Source organism: Onychomys torridus, chromosome 7 (assembly GCF_903995425.1).
Source record: "Onychomys torridus chromosome 7, mOncTor1.1, whole genome shotgun sequence".
NCBI classification, from domain to species: domain Eukaryota; kingdom Metazoa; phylum Chordata; class Mammalia; order Rodentia; family Cricetidae; genus Onychomys; species Onychomys torridus.
The window spans coordinates 67,056,576-67,074,638 of record NC_050449.1 but is presented as its reverse complement, the minus strand read 5'-3'; the positions used below and the strand labels follow the sequence as shown (position 1 = coordinate 67,074,638).

General features: G+C 40.7%; 1 protein-coding gene across 5 annotated transcripts in view; it reads left to right on the top strand.

The window, feature by feature from the left end:
• The window catches only part of Unc13c (unc-13 homolog C), a 427,893-nt gene that overhangs the window by 363,697 nt on the left and 46,133 nt on the right, over positions 1-18,063 (top strand). For all 5 annotated transcript variants that reach the window (XM_036192012.1, XM_036192007.1, XM_036192008.1 and 2 more), the window contains 4 exons: positions 1,817-1,905; positions 8,626-8,775; positions 14,397-14,520; positions 17,322-17,378. In XM_036192012.1, coding sequence (XP_036047905.1) covers positions 1,817-1,905; positions 8,626-8,775; positions 14,397-14,520; positions 17,322-17,378 — 420 coding nt within the window. The remainder of the gene's footprint in view (positions 1-1,816; positions 1,906-8,625; positions 8,776-14,396; positions 14,521-17,321; positions 17,379-18,063) is intronic.

The window sequence follows — 18,063 nt, the reverse complement described above, 5'->3', positions numbered from 1 at the left end:
TATTTTGGTTTTAGTTCCAACATGTTGTATTTGGTCATGTCCATACAATCTAGAGTTACCCAGATGTGGAGGTCTATAATGAATACTTTTTGCAGGGCTAGGGACATAACCTAGTGGATAAGTGTAAACATGGGTCCTCAGAACCCATATAAAAAGCTGTGTGTGTATCTAGGATCTCAGCCCTGGGGAAGTGGAAGCAGGAGGATCTCTGGGGCTTGCTGGGCAAGTAGACTTGCCAGATTGCTGAGATCCAGATTCAATCAGAGACAGTGTCTCAGAAAATGAGGTAGAGAGCAATTGAAGAGGACAGTCCATGTCAATCTCTAGGCTCTACATAAACATATATTCTGTGTGCACAGCCTCTCATACATGTGCACATGCATACACACACACATACACTATTCTTGCTAGCAGTTTCTTAGTTTAAAAAAAAATGCCTTTGGAGTATTACAGGTTATATTCTGGGGAACATTCTTGCATATTTACAGAGACACTTCTTTGGATAAGATCCTAGGAGTTTATGTTACATTCATTTGATACACTTCCTAGGTCTTTGGTTTATATGTCATGGATTTATTTGTTTCACTTTGAGAAACTGGCTCCATCCCAACCTCTTTTCATTAGAAGACCAATTTGTCAAAGAACTACACACACTAATGAGAGGACACTTAATTTCTGAAGGCTCAAAGGAAGGAAGATTGACATTTCAATTTTGGAGACTGTGACACATTATCCTTTACATGAATTTGTCTCCACTTGATGGTATACATCTGTTAGAAGATTTTGTTTATAATTCAACTATACTTTTAATTTGTAAAAACACAACCAATGGGATAAACTTCTCTAGATGGTAAATTCCATGTTGATCTTTTGATGTCATTGCAAAAAATGAATTCTTTAAAAAAAAAAAAAAGTGCAGATCTTTAAATCTCACCCCACCCAGGTTATACAGGATAACCTGAAAGAAAAGTCAGATTGATGTTCTCCAAAGAAACACAAGGGTTTGGGGGATTAGCTTGTCCTACGACTTGAAATTCCAAAGTTGAAAAAATATACAGAAACACCCCAGTAATGTGTGGTGTAACACAGGCTTAGCAGCCCTCAAGTCTGAAATACAAAATGCTTCAAATGTGGAGGGTGTGTGTGTGTGTGTGTGTGTGTGTGTGTGTGTGTGTGTGTGTGTGTCCATCCCCTATTGGTTCTTAAAAAGTTTTACATTTGAAGCATCTCAGATTTCAGGTTTAAATAACAATTGTGAAGTGAGCAAACTCTCGGCTAAGACTCCAAAATCAGAAAACCTCTGAAATCTGAAAGACTTCTGGCCTCTGGTATTTTGGATTGGAGATACTCAGCCTATTCTCAAAAGTTAACTTTTTATTGCATGTTACTTTAATGTACCTATTTATTTACAGCTGTATTGAAGACTGAAATACATTTTGAATCAAAGTATATTTTCACCTAGTATATAAAATGAATTAGGTTTCACAAATTATGAAATTATCATGTTCTGGGGAGTACTCTTGCCATGCTTTGCATCCCATCACGGTAACCAAGAACAGCTTTGCCTCTAGCTTTTACCTCATTCAGCATGTTATGTGAATCAATCAATATTCTCTTCTATGAGAATCCTTTCTGGTTTCTTCAGTTTCCTAAGCCTTTGCATTTTAAGGACAAAAAAAAAAAAAATGGAGAGAAAGAAATATGTCTCTGTTGTTGTTTAGGGTTGCCATATTGCAAGCACAATGCTTCTAAGAGAAATAGGTATGAGCTTCTTTCTTAAAACTCCCAAGTGATGTCATTTGTGGTCTCTCTGCAGCTAGACCCTGAAGCCAGCACTATTCTAAAAGAACTTCAAATTAAACTCAACGGGGTTCTGGATGAGCTCAGCGTCACTTACGGAGAAAGGTAAGCAGCCTAATTAGTTGTCTGACTGTATCAGGTTTCATCTGAAATGATCACTCATTTTGCTTCAGGACTCAGTCTAGGCATCACCTCCTCTGAAAAGTCTTTTGTGACCCCAGGATCCAAGAGTGATGCCTTGCTGACTGATGTCTGTGCGTCCTTCACTTTGGTAGAGCTTGCCACACCTGGCCCCAGGCTTTGATGTACTCATTTATTTCCCTCACTTTTCTCTAAGGGCAGAAATCTTAGTTCATAACCATTCACAAGTGACTGTGTGCTCTAGAGAGCAGGGATTTGTGGAGACAGGGCCAGATGAAGGAAAGAGGGGAAGCTTATTTAAGAAGTGTGTGTTCTGCTCAATCCTTGCCTGTCACTGTCCTTAGAAGAGTGATACCCAGCTCCGTACCAGATTACATCAGCATTACTTAGGGTTCATGGTCCCAAATACCTTATGAACAAAAGCTTAGAAATGTTGAGCATCTATATTTTTAAAAGTCAACTTGCCTCATCTATGGCATGTTTCTAAAGAATGAGAAACTTACCTAGATGAACTTTATTCTACCCCTCTATGAGAGAGCAGTCATTTTACTTATTCTACCCCTCTATGAGAGAGCAGTCATTTTACTATCTATTATTAAAATGGGTGTAAATTAAATATATCTTTGAAGAGGTTCATTAACTTAATATAAAATTTGTTTTAAATATTAGTTCAATAAATGTTTGCTTACCAGTTTAAACTATGCATTCAGTTTCTCAATGGGGCTGTAAAATTATCCTTAGGACAAAAGCTCCCTATTTGAATACTCCTCATCTTCTATTGGGTTCCAGGAAAATAAATGATTTATAAACATTTGATGATTACTAAGGCCGTATTTAATGAGAAAGACTAAAGGGACCCTGGAAGCACCATATCTCTCAATATCAGAATGAAGCACAGTAAAGCCCCAGACTTAGAGTTCCCTTGATTATAACAGGCATATTCTCAGTTCCTTTAAGCTGAACAGTGTTGTCTTGATGGAGCCTTTCTTCACAGCTCAGACACAGAGCTGGGGCACCCTGGCTCTGTGGAGCTTAGGACATGTGTTCTTCCTCTGCTCTGCCTTGAGCTCAGCATATTGCATCTGTGCTGTGTTGCTAGTGACCTTCACGAGCCTGCTGACTCAGCCTGACTGTTCATCAGCAAGATGGAGGCTCTCTCTCTACCTTGAGTTTGAATGGCAGGAGTTGTTTCAGAGATGTGGGGCTGGGTTGCTCTGACTTGAGGTGACAGTGATGGGGCTTTGACTTGGCCCTGTCAGGCTTGCCTCCATTCCAGCTGTGAATTAATGTGTTAATCAAAGAAAAATGTTAAAGAAAAATAATGCAAAGAAAAAAAAAAAAAAAAGAGGTTGCCTTCGGTTACAAAAGGCAGCAAGAAATTACTTAGCAAAGTTTGAGGAAGGAAAAAGGAGTCTAATAGAGACCAGCTGATTACTTTATTGGAAATAAGACAGCTAAACAGAGCAGAAACTAATGCTTTACTCTTACATTCGTTTCTGTAAATTGTCTAAATCCTCTTGATGAGAAACTTTTGAATTTGTGTTTTGCTTAAGAGAGAGGAAGGCTGAATGAATATATTAGTGAGATTTATCATCTCATTGATGCTCCAAAGACTAAATTATGTACTCAGATTTGGAAAAAAATCAAGACAAACTTTGGCTATAAGGGAAAGATTGGCTTTAGCAGGGCTGTAGAAGCACATTATTTTTACAAGATTACGTTTGAGGACAGTTTATTAGAGTTTAAAAGAAAAACCCCAGGGAAGGAAAGCTGGAAATCCCAGCAGCTGCCTGGAGAAGGTATAGAAACATGGAAGTCAGCCATGTGGTGGGACACATAAGAAAGCCTGAGGTGTTAGGGAAGCATGCTTAGAGTAGAGACAGGAAGAAGAAAGGGAAAGGTTGTGCTTTTCTGGGTAATTCAGAAAACAGGTAGATTCGGGACAGTAAAGGTGCACAGCTGCAGCCTGGTAAGCTACTGTGTGGGAAATGCTGCTGCAAAGGAAGCTAAATGACTGGCAGTTATCATCCTGCCTCATTAGCACGGCTTACAGTGAGCTCACCTTCCTCAGGGGTGGCCTCACCTTCCTCAGGGGTGGTCTCACCTTCCTCAGGGGTGATCTCACCTTCCTCAGGGGTGGTCTCACCTTCCTGGGGGTGGTCTCACCTTCCTCAGGGGTGACCTCACCTTCCTCAGGGGTGGTCTCACCTTCCTGGGGGTGAGCTCATCTTCCTCAGGGGTGGCCTCACCTTCCTGGGGGTGATCTCACCTTCCTCAGGGGTGGCCTCACCTTCCTCAGGGGTGGTCTCACCTTCCTCAGGGGTGGCCTCACCTTCCTCAGGGGTGGCCTCACCTTCCTCAGGGGTGGCCTCACCTTCCTCAGGGGTGGTCTCACCTTCCCCAGGTGTGGTCTCACCTTCCTGGGGGTGAGCTCATCTTCCTCAGGGGTGGTCTCACCTTCCTCAGGGGTGGCCTCACCTTCCTCAGGGGTGGTCTCACCTCCCTGACCTGACAGTGGTCCTTTAAGCCAAGTCATGGACCCTGCCTGCCCAACTAGAATGTTAGATCTCCACCCAGGCTGGAAATTTCTTCCTCTTGACCAGAATAAAAGAGGGGTTTTTTTTTCTTAATGAGTCTTTACAGCTACTGTGTCATACCCTGAAACAGAATATCATATATTTTTATTCTACATACCAAAGCTCACACAGCTGCCAAGGACCAATCTTGCATTATTTTTAAAATATCAGATCAAATTGACTTTTGCTAAGGTCATTTATGTTCTTGAAGTAAACAGGCTACCCATCCTGCTTGCCTTGTAAGAAGAAGAATTATTCCAAGCTGTTGCTATGATACATCACACACAGGTGGGTGGGAAGTCCATGGCAAGCAGCATAATCATGTCACAAAGTCAGTCTGGAGAACTATGTGAGCTTGATCCTTTCTCCTCTTGGGAGCTGGGGCTGGAGCTTTACAAATAAGTGAAGAACTCAATCCAAAAGCCAATTGCAGCTCATGTCATTAAAAATTTCAGGCCATTCTCAGTACCTTCGACTGACTTGGCTTTGTGTTAAGCCAAGATGGAGGCAAAACCCAATCAGAAGCCTTTCATGGGCTCATGGCGTGTTTCCAGATCACCTGCCTCCTCCACAAACCAAGTGACATCGTGTCAGTGATAAATAGTCTAAAAGGCTCAAAACTTGTGCCCCTTAAATTTCTGCTTACACACACATTGTCCACTTATTTCTTTACTGGAACTGTTAGTGCCAGAAGCTGGCTGGATTAGGTGTAAATAATTCAAGGCTATTTCTTAGGAACTCATGAGGGGAGGAGGTATTTGGTTATTTGGGTGCCCAAGAAGACTGCTGTCATTATTCACTGGTTCTATTTTTAGTCAAGCTGGTGAATAATGTCTTTTCCAAACAAAAATGAATAAAAAGAAGACCCGGTAGGTGAATTCCCTAAGAATGGGTACAGAAGGGTTTTCAGATGAAATTATGGTTTGGTTTATGATAGACTCATGCAAAAGTGAAATGTCTTTGTCCATCCACACCATGAACTCTTCCTTCAGATGCCTAATCTCACAACCTGGCTGCTGATTAAGCTCACAGTCTAAATCTGCCCAGGAGCCTGCTTCTCACACATTTGAAATATAAATTCTTTGTGGTTTGCTCAGCCCATCCCTTCCCTTGCTGTACTGACGTGAGAATCAGGGCAAGGAAAGGTAATTACTTTACAGGTGGCTACAGCCAGGAAGATCATTGATGGGGCTGTGGTCAGTCAATCAAGTAGGCATTTCTAATATTGCTTGTATTCTACAATTGTCATTATCTCAAATATCTGTAACTATTTCCCTAGGATATACACATGGCCTCAAAGATCCACGCCTGCCCTATTTCTTCCCCCTTCCTTGTAGATACCAAAAACCAACAACAGATCTAGCCCCATGAAAGCTAATTGGTGGGAGTTTTGAATTGATCAAGATGAGAGCCTGGAGGAGGTTATTCCAATGTAAATTCCAATATACACAGGCACTAAAGGAGCCACATCCATAGTGATCATGAGCCAAATACAGATGTCAGCTATGGGATGGTGCCACAAAGATTAAAGATGCCCTAAGAGAAGCCTGGACCCAAAGACAAATGAGGGCCAGCATAATGGTGGACATAGACCCTGACCTTGAGATATTTAGAGTTACAACCCAAGTGTTTATAAACCCACTATTAGAAGGCTAGGAAAAGAAAAAAATACCCAAATTATCTAATTTTAAATCTACTGAATGCTTTCTATCTTTTGTAAAACCAAAACTTAAAAAAACAAAAGAGAGATAAACTTCATACCAGACTAAAATATTTCCACATTGCTAAAATGAAGGGAAAGATCTCTCTCATGTGCTGTGGGGACAAGTGGTGCCTATTTTGTTCATTTGTGTGTTCTGAACACTTGAAACCTTGATTGACACATAGTATGCATTTATTAAATATTTGTAAATATGTGTGCATAAAAACCACAGGTATTCCATGTAACACAGACAGCAAGGAATACAGAGCAAAGCTACAGACCTCTATACAAAATGTGAGGAACTGAAGCATTTGTAACCTCTCAGATAGCATGACCTATGTTATCACTGTGTTGGGGGAGAAGAACAGGACTGGCTTGATTTTGATGTTGAGGCTCCCCCACCCCAGCCTCCGCCCCAGCCCTCCTTGTTACCACCCAATAATTGAGCATTTCCCAAGCTTTTGTCTCCTAAGTGATTTTTCCACACCTCGATGCATCTGTATCCAATTATCACTATTTGTAGAAGCATCTTAGGAATGAATCACAAACATAGCCACCATTTTAAATTCCCCTTGACCATCTCAGGTGAAGGCCACCAGCCTTGGTGCTGGAGATCTAGGGAGTGAATAGAAACTGTACAGTACAAAGGTGACTCTTCTGGGCTGTTTCAACCCTTAGTGTGGCAAAAAGAGGCAAGTGGAAGGAGATACTCTGGGGTTGCATTCAACAAATACTCGCTTCTTAACAGCTCTGTTGTGGTGGCATTGACATATAAAACCTGTATACATTCAAGGTACACAACTTGATATTTCTGCATGTGTAGAATTATGAAACCATCACCACCTTCTGCCTAACTCACATGTCTGTCACATCTTCAGGGATGCCATTTGTTTGTGTTGAAAACACAATTTAAGATCTATTCTCATATTTTTGTCTGTATAATACAATATTTTAAATTATTGTCCCAATGCCTCCTGAACCAACTACTTTGTGCCAGGCATAGCAGTTTATGCCATCATGTGTGGCTAGGTTCTTGCTCTGTAAGAATTTATATTTAATAAGTTAATGGGTAGTAAATAGATAACTGAGTGCATACTATGTGTTAAGTAATGAACAATGCAATTAAAATATACAGTGTGATTAGGGGCTGGAGACTCCGAGGGCTGTGATTTCAGTTTCAGTGTTCAGGGAAGGACTCTACAGAGGTGTCCACTGGGATGTACCTCAGGCAAATGGAATACCAGGGACACCATCAGAATTTCCATGGAAGAGGGACCCTAATGGTGACCATAAGATTTCAGGATTAACTTAGACCCAGGAGTTCCAAGAGCCCCAAGGATGCTATTGTGCATGGACTGCCAAAAAGATTAGAGAGTACTGGCAAGTAATGACTCCCTGAAGTTACCCACAACCTCAACTGTCCATTGTCATCCTTGAAATGTTTTCAGATTTTTCTCTGACTTTGGAAGCTACTGAAAGCTTGTAACATGGGTGGCAAGACCTGGTCTCTCCTGTAAAAGGACCTGCCAGGACTTGGACAGAGTGTTGGTTGGTCAAGTCAGGACATTTTGGAGCTTGTGAGTTCTCAGATTTAAGGGTACTTTGTGCAAGTTTGTGGATGTTCAGGTGTTCTTGGAAGGAACCCAGACTTCCACACAGACAGGTTACACACAGGTTAATGAAGTGGTATGGAGTACAGGATGTTCCCCAGGGCTACATGTGGATTTGAAACCAGATGCAGTCATCAAGAAAAGCACTCTTGGGCCAGAGATCAAGTTTTTGAGATTCGCAATGTATAGTATCTAGATAGAGCAGAGTTCAATTGGAATTCCACATGGATAGTAAGTAATTTTTAATATAATTTTATCCCAAATAGCAGAATGAACACATTTACACAAAAATATTTACTATCTGAAGTTCAACTTTAATGGGCACTTTGTATTTTTTTCTTTAATGACCAAGAACCCTAGATAGTAATAATCAGCCAGTTGGAAAGGAATTGCTGGAAAGACAGGAGAAAGCAAAGAGGGTGTGGAGTTTACAGAAAGAGAGGAAGGGTGGATCCCAATACTCATGGTTTCTCTAGAACAGCCATTTCTCCAAATGCACTTAAGAGCACAGCTGCTGTCATAACCAGAGATGGTAGATTAATGAACAGCCAGTTGCATTGAACCCCCACCGCCGCCTGACCCCCCCCCCATGAAGAGCATCCCTGTTGTCTGCTTTGCACACTGAGTCTCCAAGTATGTGTTTATCACAACCAAAGGTCTTAACCTGGTTTCAGCCTGCAAACAAACGAGGAAGGAAAACCATCCTGCTTGAAACAGTTTGGTCCCCTCAAAGTAGAATTCAGACTCGGGCAACATTATCGACTTTTCCTCCAGAGTTTCTGTTTTGTATTTCCAGTTTCCAACTTGTAATTGAAGAGTGTATTAAGCAGATGGGGGCTGAGCTAAATCAAATGAGAGCAAATGGAACCAGCACAGCAAATAAGAACAGTGCGGCGATGGACGCAGAGATTGTTCTGAGACCACTCATGGACGTCTTGGATAAAACGTAAGTTGTCGGCCCACATTAACCTTTCCTTAGCCCCGAGTTCCTAAAAGTGACTGATAAGTCTTTAGGGGAAGTTTTAGTTTTCTCTGTAAAAGGTGACTTTAAAAGAACTTCTGAGGTGATGGCTCAATAAATGAAATATTTGTCAAACGAGCACAAGGACCAGGATTTGATCCCCAGCATCCATGTCTAACAGCCAAAAGAGATGGCTCGTGGGTTAAGAGGACATACTGCTCATGCAGAGGACCTGAGTTTGGTTCCCAGCACCCACACTGGGAAACTCACAACTGCCTATAACCCCAGCTCCTGGGATTCTCTTCTGGTCTCTGTAGGAACCTATGCTCACATGCACCTACCCATACATAGATACATGCAGAGGCACATAATTAAAAATAAATATTAAAAAAAATAACATCAGCAACTGGTCATAATGGTATACACTTTTAATCCCAGTGTTGGGGATGCAGAGACAAGTGGATCCCTGGGTCTCACCTGCCAGTCAGCCTACCATATTTAATGAGCTTCCAGCCAGCAAGAGACTCTGCCTCAAAAACAAGTGTGGGTAGATTCTGAGGAATGACATCCTGAGACAACTAGTCTTCTCATGCACTCACACATGTGTACATGCACCTACACACACACACACACACACACATGCACACATAAGCACACATGCACACTCACACACAGAGATATATGCATACAAAAAAGAGCAGCACTCTTTTAATTTCTTATTATTTGTATGAGCAAGAAAAAAATGAGAGAAAAGTAGTATTGGTGGCTGAGGGAGCTGCAGTTCCAAAGCAGAGGAAGGCTTCAAATTTCCTGTTCCTCCGATAGTACATTGTTTTCCATTCTTTGGGCATAAAGACCAAATTGGATCCAGAATATATGATTTCTCTTGAGAAACCTGCGGGAGAAGAAAATAGCACATGTATGAATACAACGACTTCAGCAAAGCCTGACATAATCAATGCCCACCTGTCTCCAACCAATCTCTAATCACTGGAAAGCATTAAAAAGAAAGCCCAAGCCCCTAGTGCCTTTGAGATTATGGTCGTCTGTCCAGGGATTGGGTTGGCATGGGGTGTTCTTAACAAAAAACAAAACAAAAAAAAACCCTCTGCTTGGTTTGCTGGTTGGTTGGTTGGTGTGTCTGTTTTGTTTGCTTCCTGTCTCTATGTTCAACAGTTCTGATTTAGCAAGTTTGCAGTAGGCCCAAGGCAACACGATTTTAAAATATATTTATAGCCCAGAACCACTTATTTTAACAACTAGATGCATGATTCTATAAATAGGGATACCAGCTGAATTTCCCTAAGTCAAAATTCTCAAACCTGAATAGTCTAGAGTCTGAGCCCCGGTTCAAGGTCTCCAGGCTGGGGAGGCAGCTCGATGACATGGCTTTTCTACCAGGTGTCAGGCCCTTGGTTTGCTCCCCAGCACTGGAGAAAAAAAGATTAGGATTTTGAAGCATTTTGGATTCCTATCATTTTTTTTGCCTTATCAATACAAATATTTAAAAACTCCCCAAATTCAAAATTTAGAGATAGTTGTGCTTGGAGACATTACAAATGAGGTATGGTCAAGCTTTGCTCAGAACCAGAATTTGAGGTGGACAAGAGAAACAATTATTAACTTTGAATGCATATGAAAGATCCGTGCCATATATAGTAGTTTATATACATTATCTAATTTATAGTTGTCACAAATTAACAAGAGGATAAAAATTAAAAAGTGAGATCAAGCTAAGCAGGAATGAGCAGGAGGAGCCTCTTCTACACATTCATGGCTTCATCCCTAACTCCATTTCCCTTTGGTAATAATCTGATATAAGACAGGTGTTCTTGTTGGGTTAATTTCAGTATTTGGCAGAAAAATTAAGTCTCACTCCCTGCTCTCTGTGGGTAAAAATATTGTGGGAGATTGTTAGATGCTGGTATAGTGTGCAGAAGATAAATAGGCAGGTGGGTATATAGGAAAGAAGAAAACAAGGATGGAAATGGAGATGAAAAAGGAAGGGAGAAAGGGACTTTTCTTTGTATTTTTAGTTTCTTAGTGCAGAAGTTTACTACATTATCTGCTTAATGTCCCCTTGGGATGTATTTTGCTATGTAGCTCTTCTCTGGCAACACAGAGTTCAGTCCCTATAAACACTAGCATTTGGTTACTGAATACAGTGGTTATAGCCAACAGGACTGAGTAATCTGATTCTCTTACTCATGTTTGATTCCTTTACTTTTCAATGGTTTGAGTTATCATTTTCTCACTAATAAAACCATATGCTTTAATTATTCTGCAACCAAAAGTTATAGAGTATATGGAACATCTAGGTAATTCTTATAGTACCAATAGGCTAGCTGAAGTAATTTTTGGATCTATATTACCATTTATAAAATGCAAGAATGGGAAAAGTGAGTTCACTCTTATTTTTAATACATTTAGATGAGTTTATTCTTTTAAAATATTTATTTTGTGTGTATGAGTATTTACCTGCATGTATGTATGCAAAGCCCATGGAAGCCAGAAGAAGAAATCAGATCTCCTGGAACTGGAGTTCCAGACAGTTGTGAGCTGCTGGGTAGGTGGTGAACCTTAGGTGCCCTAGAAAATCCATCAATGCACTTAGCCACTGAACCACATTTCCATCCCCTATTTTACATGCTTAATATTCCACTTGTAATTATACTGGATTATATCACCCTATGTGACATTCCTTATCATTCCTAGCAAGATGAGACTGTATATAATAAAGTCTCAAAGGAGTTACAACGTTTCAAAATACATGAGAATTATTTAACAATCATTTAAGAGAGAGATAGTTGTATGAAACATAGAAAGTTGAAGAGGTTCTCTGGGCTCATTCAAAATGTGCAACCTTAGGCCACTGGTTAGAGGACATGCTGAGTAGTTTTATGTCAACTTGATACAAGCTAAAGTCTTCTGAGAGGAGGGAACCTCAGTTAAGAAAATGCCTCCATAAGACTGGGATGTAGGCAAGCCTTAGAGCATTTTCTTAGTGATTTATGTAGGAGGGCCCAGCCCATTATGGGTGGTACCATCCCTGGGCTGGTGGTCCTGGATTCTATAAGAAAGCAGCCTGAGCAAGCCATGAGGAGCAAACTGGTAATCAGTACCCCTCCATGGCCTCTGTGTCAGCTCCTGCCTCTAGGTTCCTGCCTCCAGGTTCCTTCCCTGCTTGAGTTCCTGCCCTGACTTCCTTGAATTATGAACTGTGATGTGGAAGTAGAAGCCAAATAAACTCTTTCCTCCCTGGTTGCTTAGGTCATGGTGTTTCGTCACAGTAATAGAAACAGTGATGAAGACAGAGGAGATATTTCAGAGTGAGACACTGATTCTGCTTTCAAGGCGCTGAGAATTTTGGAAGAGAAAAAAATGTGTATAAATACACATAAAAAGGGACAGAGTGACAGTCTTTTCAGGGAGTGAGAATTTCATTTGAGCTAGGTCTTTAAAGGTGGGTAGGATCTAAAGGAATACAGATAGGAACAGGCACTACAGGGGTAGAAAAACTTGACTGCATGAGTTTCCATGGAAAGTAGGATCAGCTATATAATGAAAAATCCCCATTGCCAATTGTACACATGGCATTTGAAAATTGTCTGCTTAATTGGTTCTATATCCAGCCACTCTAGATAGTTCAAGTCCCAAAATCTATGTTTTATGGCTTGTGTTATGAAGTTGGCTAAGTCTGACTACATTAAGAAAGCAGTTACTGGATTCCTCCTTTGGTTTCTATTATTTAAAGCAAACAGTGGAGGCCTTGGAAGTCTTCTAGGTCATTTTGAGAAAAATCCCTGTAGAAATCACATTGTACTAGACTATGCCTCTATAAATAAAACATTTTTTAACATTTCGCTTTCTCTCTGAGATCCAAGCACTTCCTAAAATGGGCTATACGCTCCATTTCCAACTAGCTGAGACCTACAAAGAGCTACAAGCATGTCACTAGTTTCCTTCATTTCTTCTTTGATTCCAATCAAATAGAGATGAGTTAGCACACCCAGTACATGAGTTAACCATACAGAACAGCATCAGTTCTTCAGCTTAGACCTTTTGACGCTGAAAATTCTAAATTTGCACCAAATTGGCCCCTGCTGTGCTTAGAGTATCTCTGAAGATGTGCAGTACCCTGTGTGCTTAGCCGCTCGATGTCTAGACCCTCAGTGCTGACTGGCTGGAGATGCTACCCTCGACACCAGCCTCCAAACTCTCCCAACAGAGGTGTTTTCAAGTACATTGCATTTCTATATTAAATAGAGATAGGAGAAATATTTCAATGGGAACGTATATTTAGGAATCTCCCTGTTTGTATCAATTTTGATCAGTTAATCAAATGTCATTTATTCTTCATTGTCCATGTCTTCTTGCATGGAAAATGCTCAATTCTGCCTATAAGAACCATCACCAGTGTTATTTCTGAGCCCAAAAGCACTATGGGAAATCAAGGGGCTGCCGTTAAATGCATGTCCCATGTCAGCTGTCACTGTATCAGGGTCAAATCACCTCCACTAAAGGGGGTCTCATTGAGCCCAGAATCATAGTGTAGGATATTTTCATTACTGTCTCCCTCTTCTCTGGACCTTCATATATGAGGACATTCATAATGGATGGTACACGATGCTGACAGACACACCTGACTTAAAAAAACCAGCCTGACTATGTCTCACTCACTAGCTTCTCTGCTTTGGACACATCTCTAAATCTCTCTGAGCCTGTGTTTTATTTCTAAACTGAGCATAATCAGCTGTAAACTATGTACAGATTAATCACATAGAAAATGATGTGTACAGCATTACATAAATACCAGAAAATGATACTCCTAATCTCACATAAGGAAAGCTTGGAAGACACAACTTACCTTTTTGTGTTAGCAAACTCTGGATCCTGAATGAATTGAAAGATGCATGTGTCACATTGTCGTATTAGCTCACAGCCCAGGAATGGCAGCAGGAAATCCTGGAGAGGATATGAGAGAAAGGAACCCTCACTGACACATTGCTGGTGGGTGTACAGATCATCTGAAAATAAGTAAAGTTCTTCAAAACATAAAATGAAAAAAGAAAAGTATATTTGCATGTGATCCAGCTATACCTGTTTCAGAACATACTGAGAGATTCCTAGTCAGCATGCCAGAGGGACATGTATGTATCTGTATTTGTTATAGCACCATCCATCACAGCCAAGTTATAGGACCAGCCTAGGTGTCTGGCAACAGATGAATAGAGGACGAATATTTGACACACATGGAAACACACACAATGAAGATTTTTTTCATCAGTAAAAAGGAAATGTTTTACTTGTAGGAAAACAGATGCAATGATTTTTTTTCTGGTTCAATTTTCCACCAGATAAACAGAATAATGCAATGTATAACATGACTAAATATATTTATACACTATGTAAAATTATATATTATACATTTTACATAATTACATAAATATATAATATTTTCCCATAAATGAGATCCAGTTTTTGAAAGCAGTAAGGGGCCTGTTGAAAGATTTCAATGTCAGTGGCGACTGTCGATATCTCATCGACCTTGTAGCCTGGTACATGGGTGAGACTCAAGAACGAATGTGCATCTAATCTTGTTTCAGATTAAGTCTTTCAGCAAAAATCTGTGAGAAAACAGTCCTGAAGCGAGTTCTGAAGGAACTCTGGAAGCTAGTTCTTAACAAGATAGAGAAGCAGATTGTTCTCCCTCCACTGACAGACCAAACAGTAAGTACCTACAGTGTGCCACCACACACTCAGCATCCTATCTGATAGCCTTTCATTCAGATGAATAGTTTTGGTCCAGATGAATATAAATTAAATCCTTTTGGAGAAGGTTTTTTCTTGGTCTATAAATTTTTAACAATGCTTGATCAAAGAACATTTTTCTATCTAAACCAATTTTAAAATGAAAGTAGCTATCTAAATTCATATTTAATTGTCATTTTAAACTTAATCTCTTAATAAAAAAATAAATCAAGGGGTCTGGAGATGTGGCTCACTTGGTAGAGCACTTGCCGAGTATGTACAGAGCCCTGGGTTCTGTCCCCAGCTCTGCATGAGTTTGGGTGCAGTGGGACACACCTCTAATTCTAGCTCTGTGGAGGCAGACACAGGAGGATCAGAAGTTCAAGGTCATCCTTGGCTACATAGTGAGTTCGAGGGAGGGAGGGAAGGAGGGCAGGCATAACTTTAATTTGTAAGGCTATCTAGTTATGTATTTTAATTTATATTTAATATAATAAGAACAGTACTTACTATATAATATTATATATATATATATATATATAAAATTTAATATCCACAGAGAACAGGCTGGGGTTCAAATACAGCTAGCCACTGTGCTTCTTAAATGTTACAGCTTAAAAAAGAAAGTCTGTCCAGTGCAGACATATTGAATTTTTTTCACCTCTCCTTTCAATTTTCGACTGTTGCCTCCCCGCTTGGAGGTTAATAGAGGAGATGGTGGTCTGTGGATTTGAAGGGCTTGATTGTATCACGCACAGGAAAACAAAAAAAGAAACCAGAAAGATCAGTCAGCAGTAGAGCTGGACAATGATCAGGTGACCACGCAGGGCAGGCTTTTCAGTTCACACACACTGAACCAAGCAATAAAAATAAAAAATAAAAAAAAATTGAGCTCGCGTTTGGGGTAATTGATTTTTTTGTATGTGTGACTAAGGAAGATAAATGGATGCAAATAATGAGTGATTATAAAGTACACTAAAACACACGTCAACACCATTAATCATGCATGCTTGGTCCTTAGGCATCCAATAATGGTATATATGCAAAAAATATTTTCTTATAAGGTAGGCTGAGATGTACATAAAGATGTTTTTGTTGACTTAACTCCTAGCCATGAATGTATAGTTTCTTCATTTAGAGCCTACATCTGTGGACGGCCAAAACACATATGAATATTGCTCTAATAACTAGTATATTTAATAATGCCACAATGCAAATAGTTTTGATGGTCTTGGTCAGCAGGGGAGTGATAACAGTGGGGTGGTGTTATATACATTTCCCATAAGCAGAAATGTGGGAGAATCTCTCAGTGTAGCTGCTGGACAAAGAGAACCAGATATGGAGGCCCCTCCATGTAGAAGGATGCCCCCAGAAGGGAGCCAATGTATGGCAGACTATCCTCCAGTATGCTTAGAGAACCACTTCACACATACAGCCTTAGCTGCAGCCAAGCCCACAACTGGACTTGGATGTTTGTTGGTTTATTTTACATTTTAATTATCCACCCCCAAAGCAGCTATCACACACACTTCAACTTGTCCAAGTCATCTCTTAAAGTAACATTAAAAAAAAAAAATCTATTCATTGTATCTGTGTGTGCCTTTGTGGAATCAAAAGACAGTTTGGGGGAGTTAGTTCTCTCCTCCATTATGTAAGTTCATGGGAATCAGACTTGGATCATCAGGTATGAAGACAACTGCCTTTATGTACTGAACTATCTCACTGGCCCACGGTTATTTTTAATGGCTCTTTGGTGAAAATTTGCTTGGGTTCAGGTTATCGTGTTTGCTGTTACTTTCTGCACGAGGGCCGCTACACTGTGCAATTTTTAATACTATTGGGTTTTTGAGAATGTACACATGATGTTACATTAGAAACACCATATGGAGCATTTCATTTTCTAGACAAAGTCTTTCCTGGACAAGTATATGATGATCTCAAGGCTCCCCAGCACTGACGTCTGCAAGGGTGAAACTGTTTCATTCTGTCATCTGTGACCAGATAGCATTGAGGCTTCTAACTAATATGTTCTAGGCACTACACATCACACTGAAAATAAACAGAACAGCAGAAAAATAACAGCAACAGAAATAAATTGAGTGATGGTTCCTGTCCCCTGTGACCATGAACTCTGCAATGGGAAAAGTATATAGAGGATAATTAAGAACAGCCTATTTCCTCACTGGGACTTTATTCCCAGCTGCTAGTGAATTTGGCCAAACTGGGTAGCTTTCCAGTCACAAATACCAGCAGACCTGCCACTGCTCTGGATGTGCTAATCCAATAACGTCCATATTAGTTGTTGTTGTTGTCTGTTTATTCCAGGACCCTGATGTTCTAGGGGAATCTGGAGTTAGGAAGGATTTGGGGAGGTCTCTGGCAGATGCCACACCATTTCAGGAAGAACATCCCTACTTTCTGCAGCCTATGTCTTAAGATTATATACACATATATTCTGGGGGGTAGGATGAGGGAGTGCCTCTGTAGAAAATAGTTAAAGTTTTATTCATCTGCTTCATTAAACTGATTACCTGTGCTGCAACTGGTTCCATAAGCCAGACTTAGCACACTCAAAAGTGGGACACAATGCTGATTGGCATGCTGCCAGCCTTGCCAGATAATCTCTTGTTCTGTCTTTAGAATAGATCCATTATGCACATCTGACATAAAACCCAAAATACCATAATGGGAATTTTAAAAAAGACTCTACTTTAATCGTGAACTCCACTACTGAGGATCTGGTGACCTGACCCTCCTTTTCTTTTTCTCTGTGTTTCCAGGGGCCTCAGATGATTTTCATTGCAGCTAAAGATCTCGGTCAGTTATCCAAACTGAAGGTAAGAAGCTTGAGGAAACTGGTTGGTCTGAAGTGAATGACCTAACTATGGTTCTGCAAATGCTGCCCTCCTCCTAGCATAGCAGGATGAAAGCATGCCCATCGGTGACCATACATTTGCTTTAAGAGAGGGAGGAGGGATTGTAGGAGCCAGTGGGGTCAGAGACATCATAGGAAACCCCTCCCCCAAAAAAAGGCTTGCCTGACTCATGGGAACTCAGAGCCTGAACCAACAATCAGGAAGCCTGCACGGTACCGACCTAGCCCTCTGCATGTATATGACAGTTGAGTAGCTTGGTCTGTTGAGCGACTCCTGGCAATGAGAACAGGACTGTCCCTGGTGCTTTGGCTGGCTTTCGGGAACCTATTCCTCATGCTGGATTGCCTTGCCCAGCCTGAATACAGGGGAAGGTGCTTGGTCTTTTGGCAGCTTGACATGCCATGCTTTGCCGAAGTCCATGGGAGACCTGCCCCTTTCTGAGTGAATATGGAGGAGGGGTGGATCGAGGAGGGATGGAGGGGAAGAAAGAGGGGAGGCTGTGGTCAAGTTGTAAAATAAATAAATTACATTTTAAAAAAGTTTCTAACTTTTAAGATTGGAGAAATGACTTGATAGTTAAAAGCACTAGATGCTCTTGCAGAGGACCTGGATTCAATTCTCAGCACCCTTAAGGTGGTTCACACTT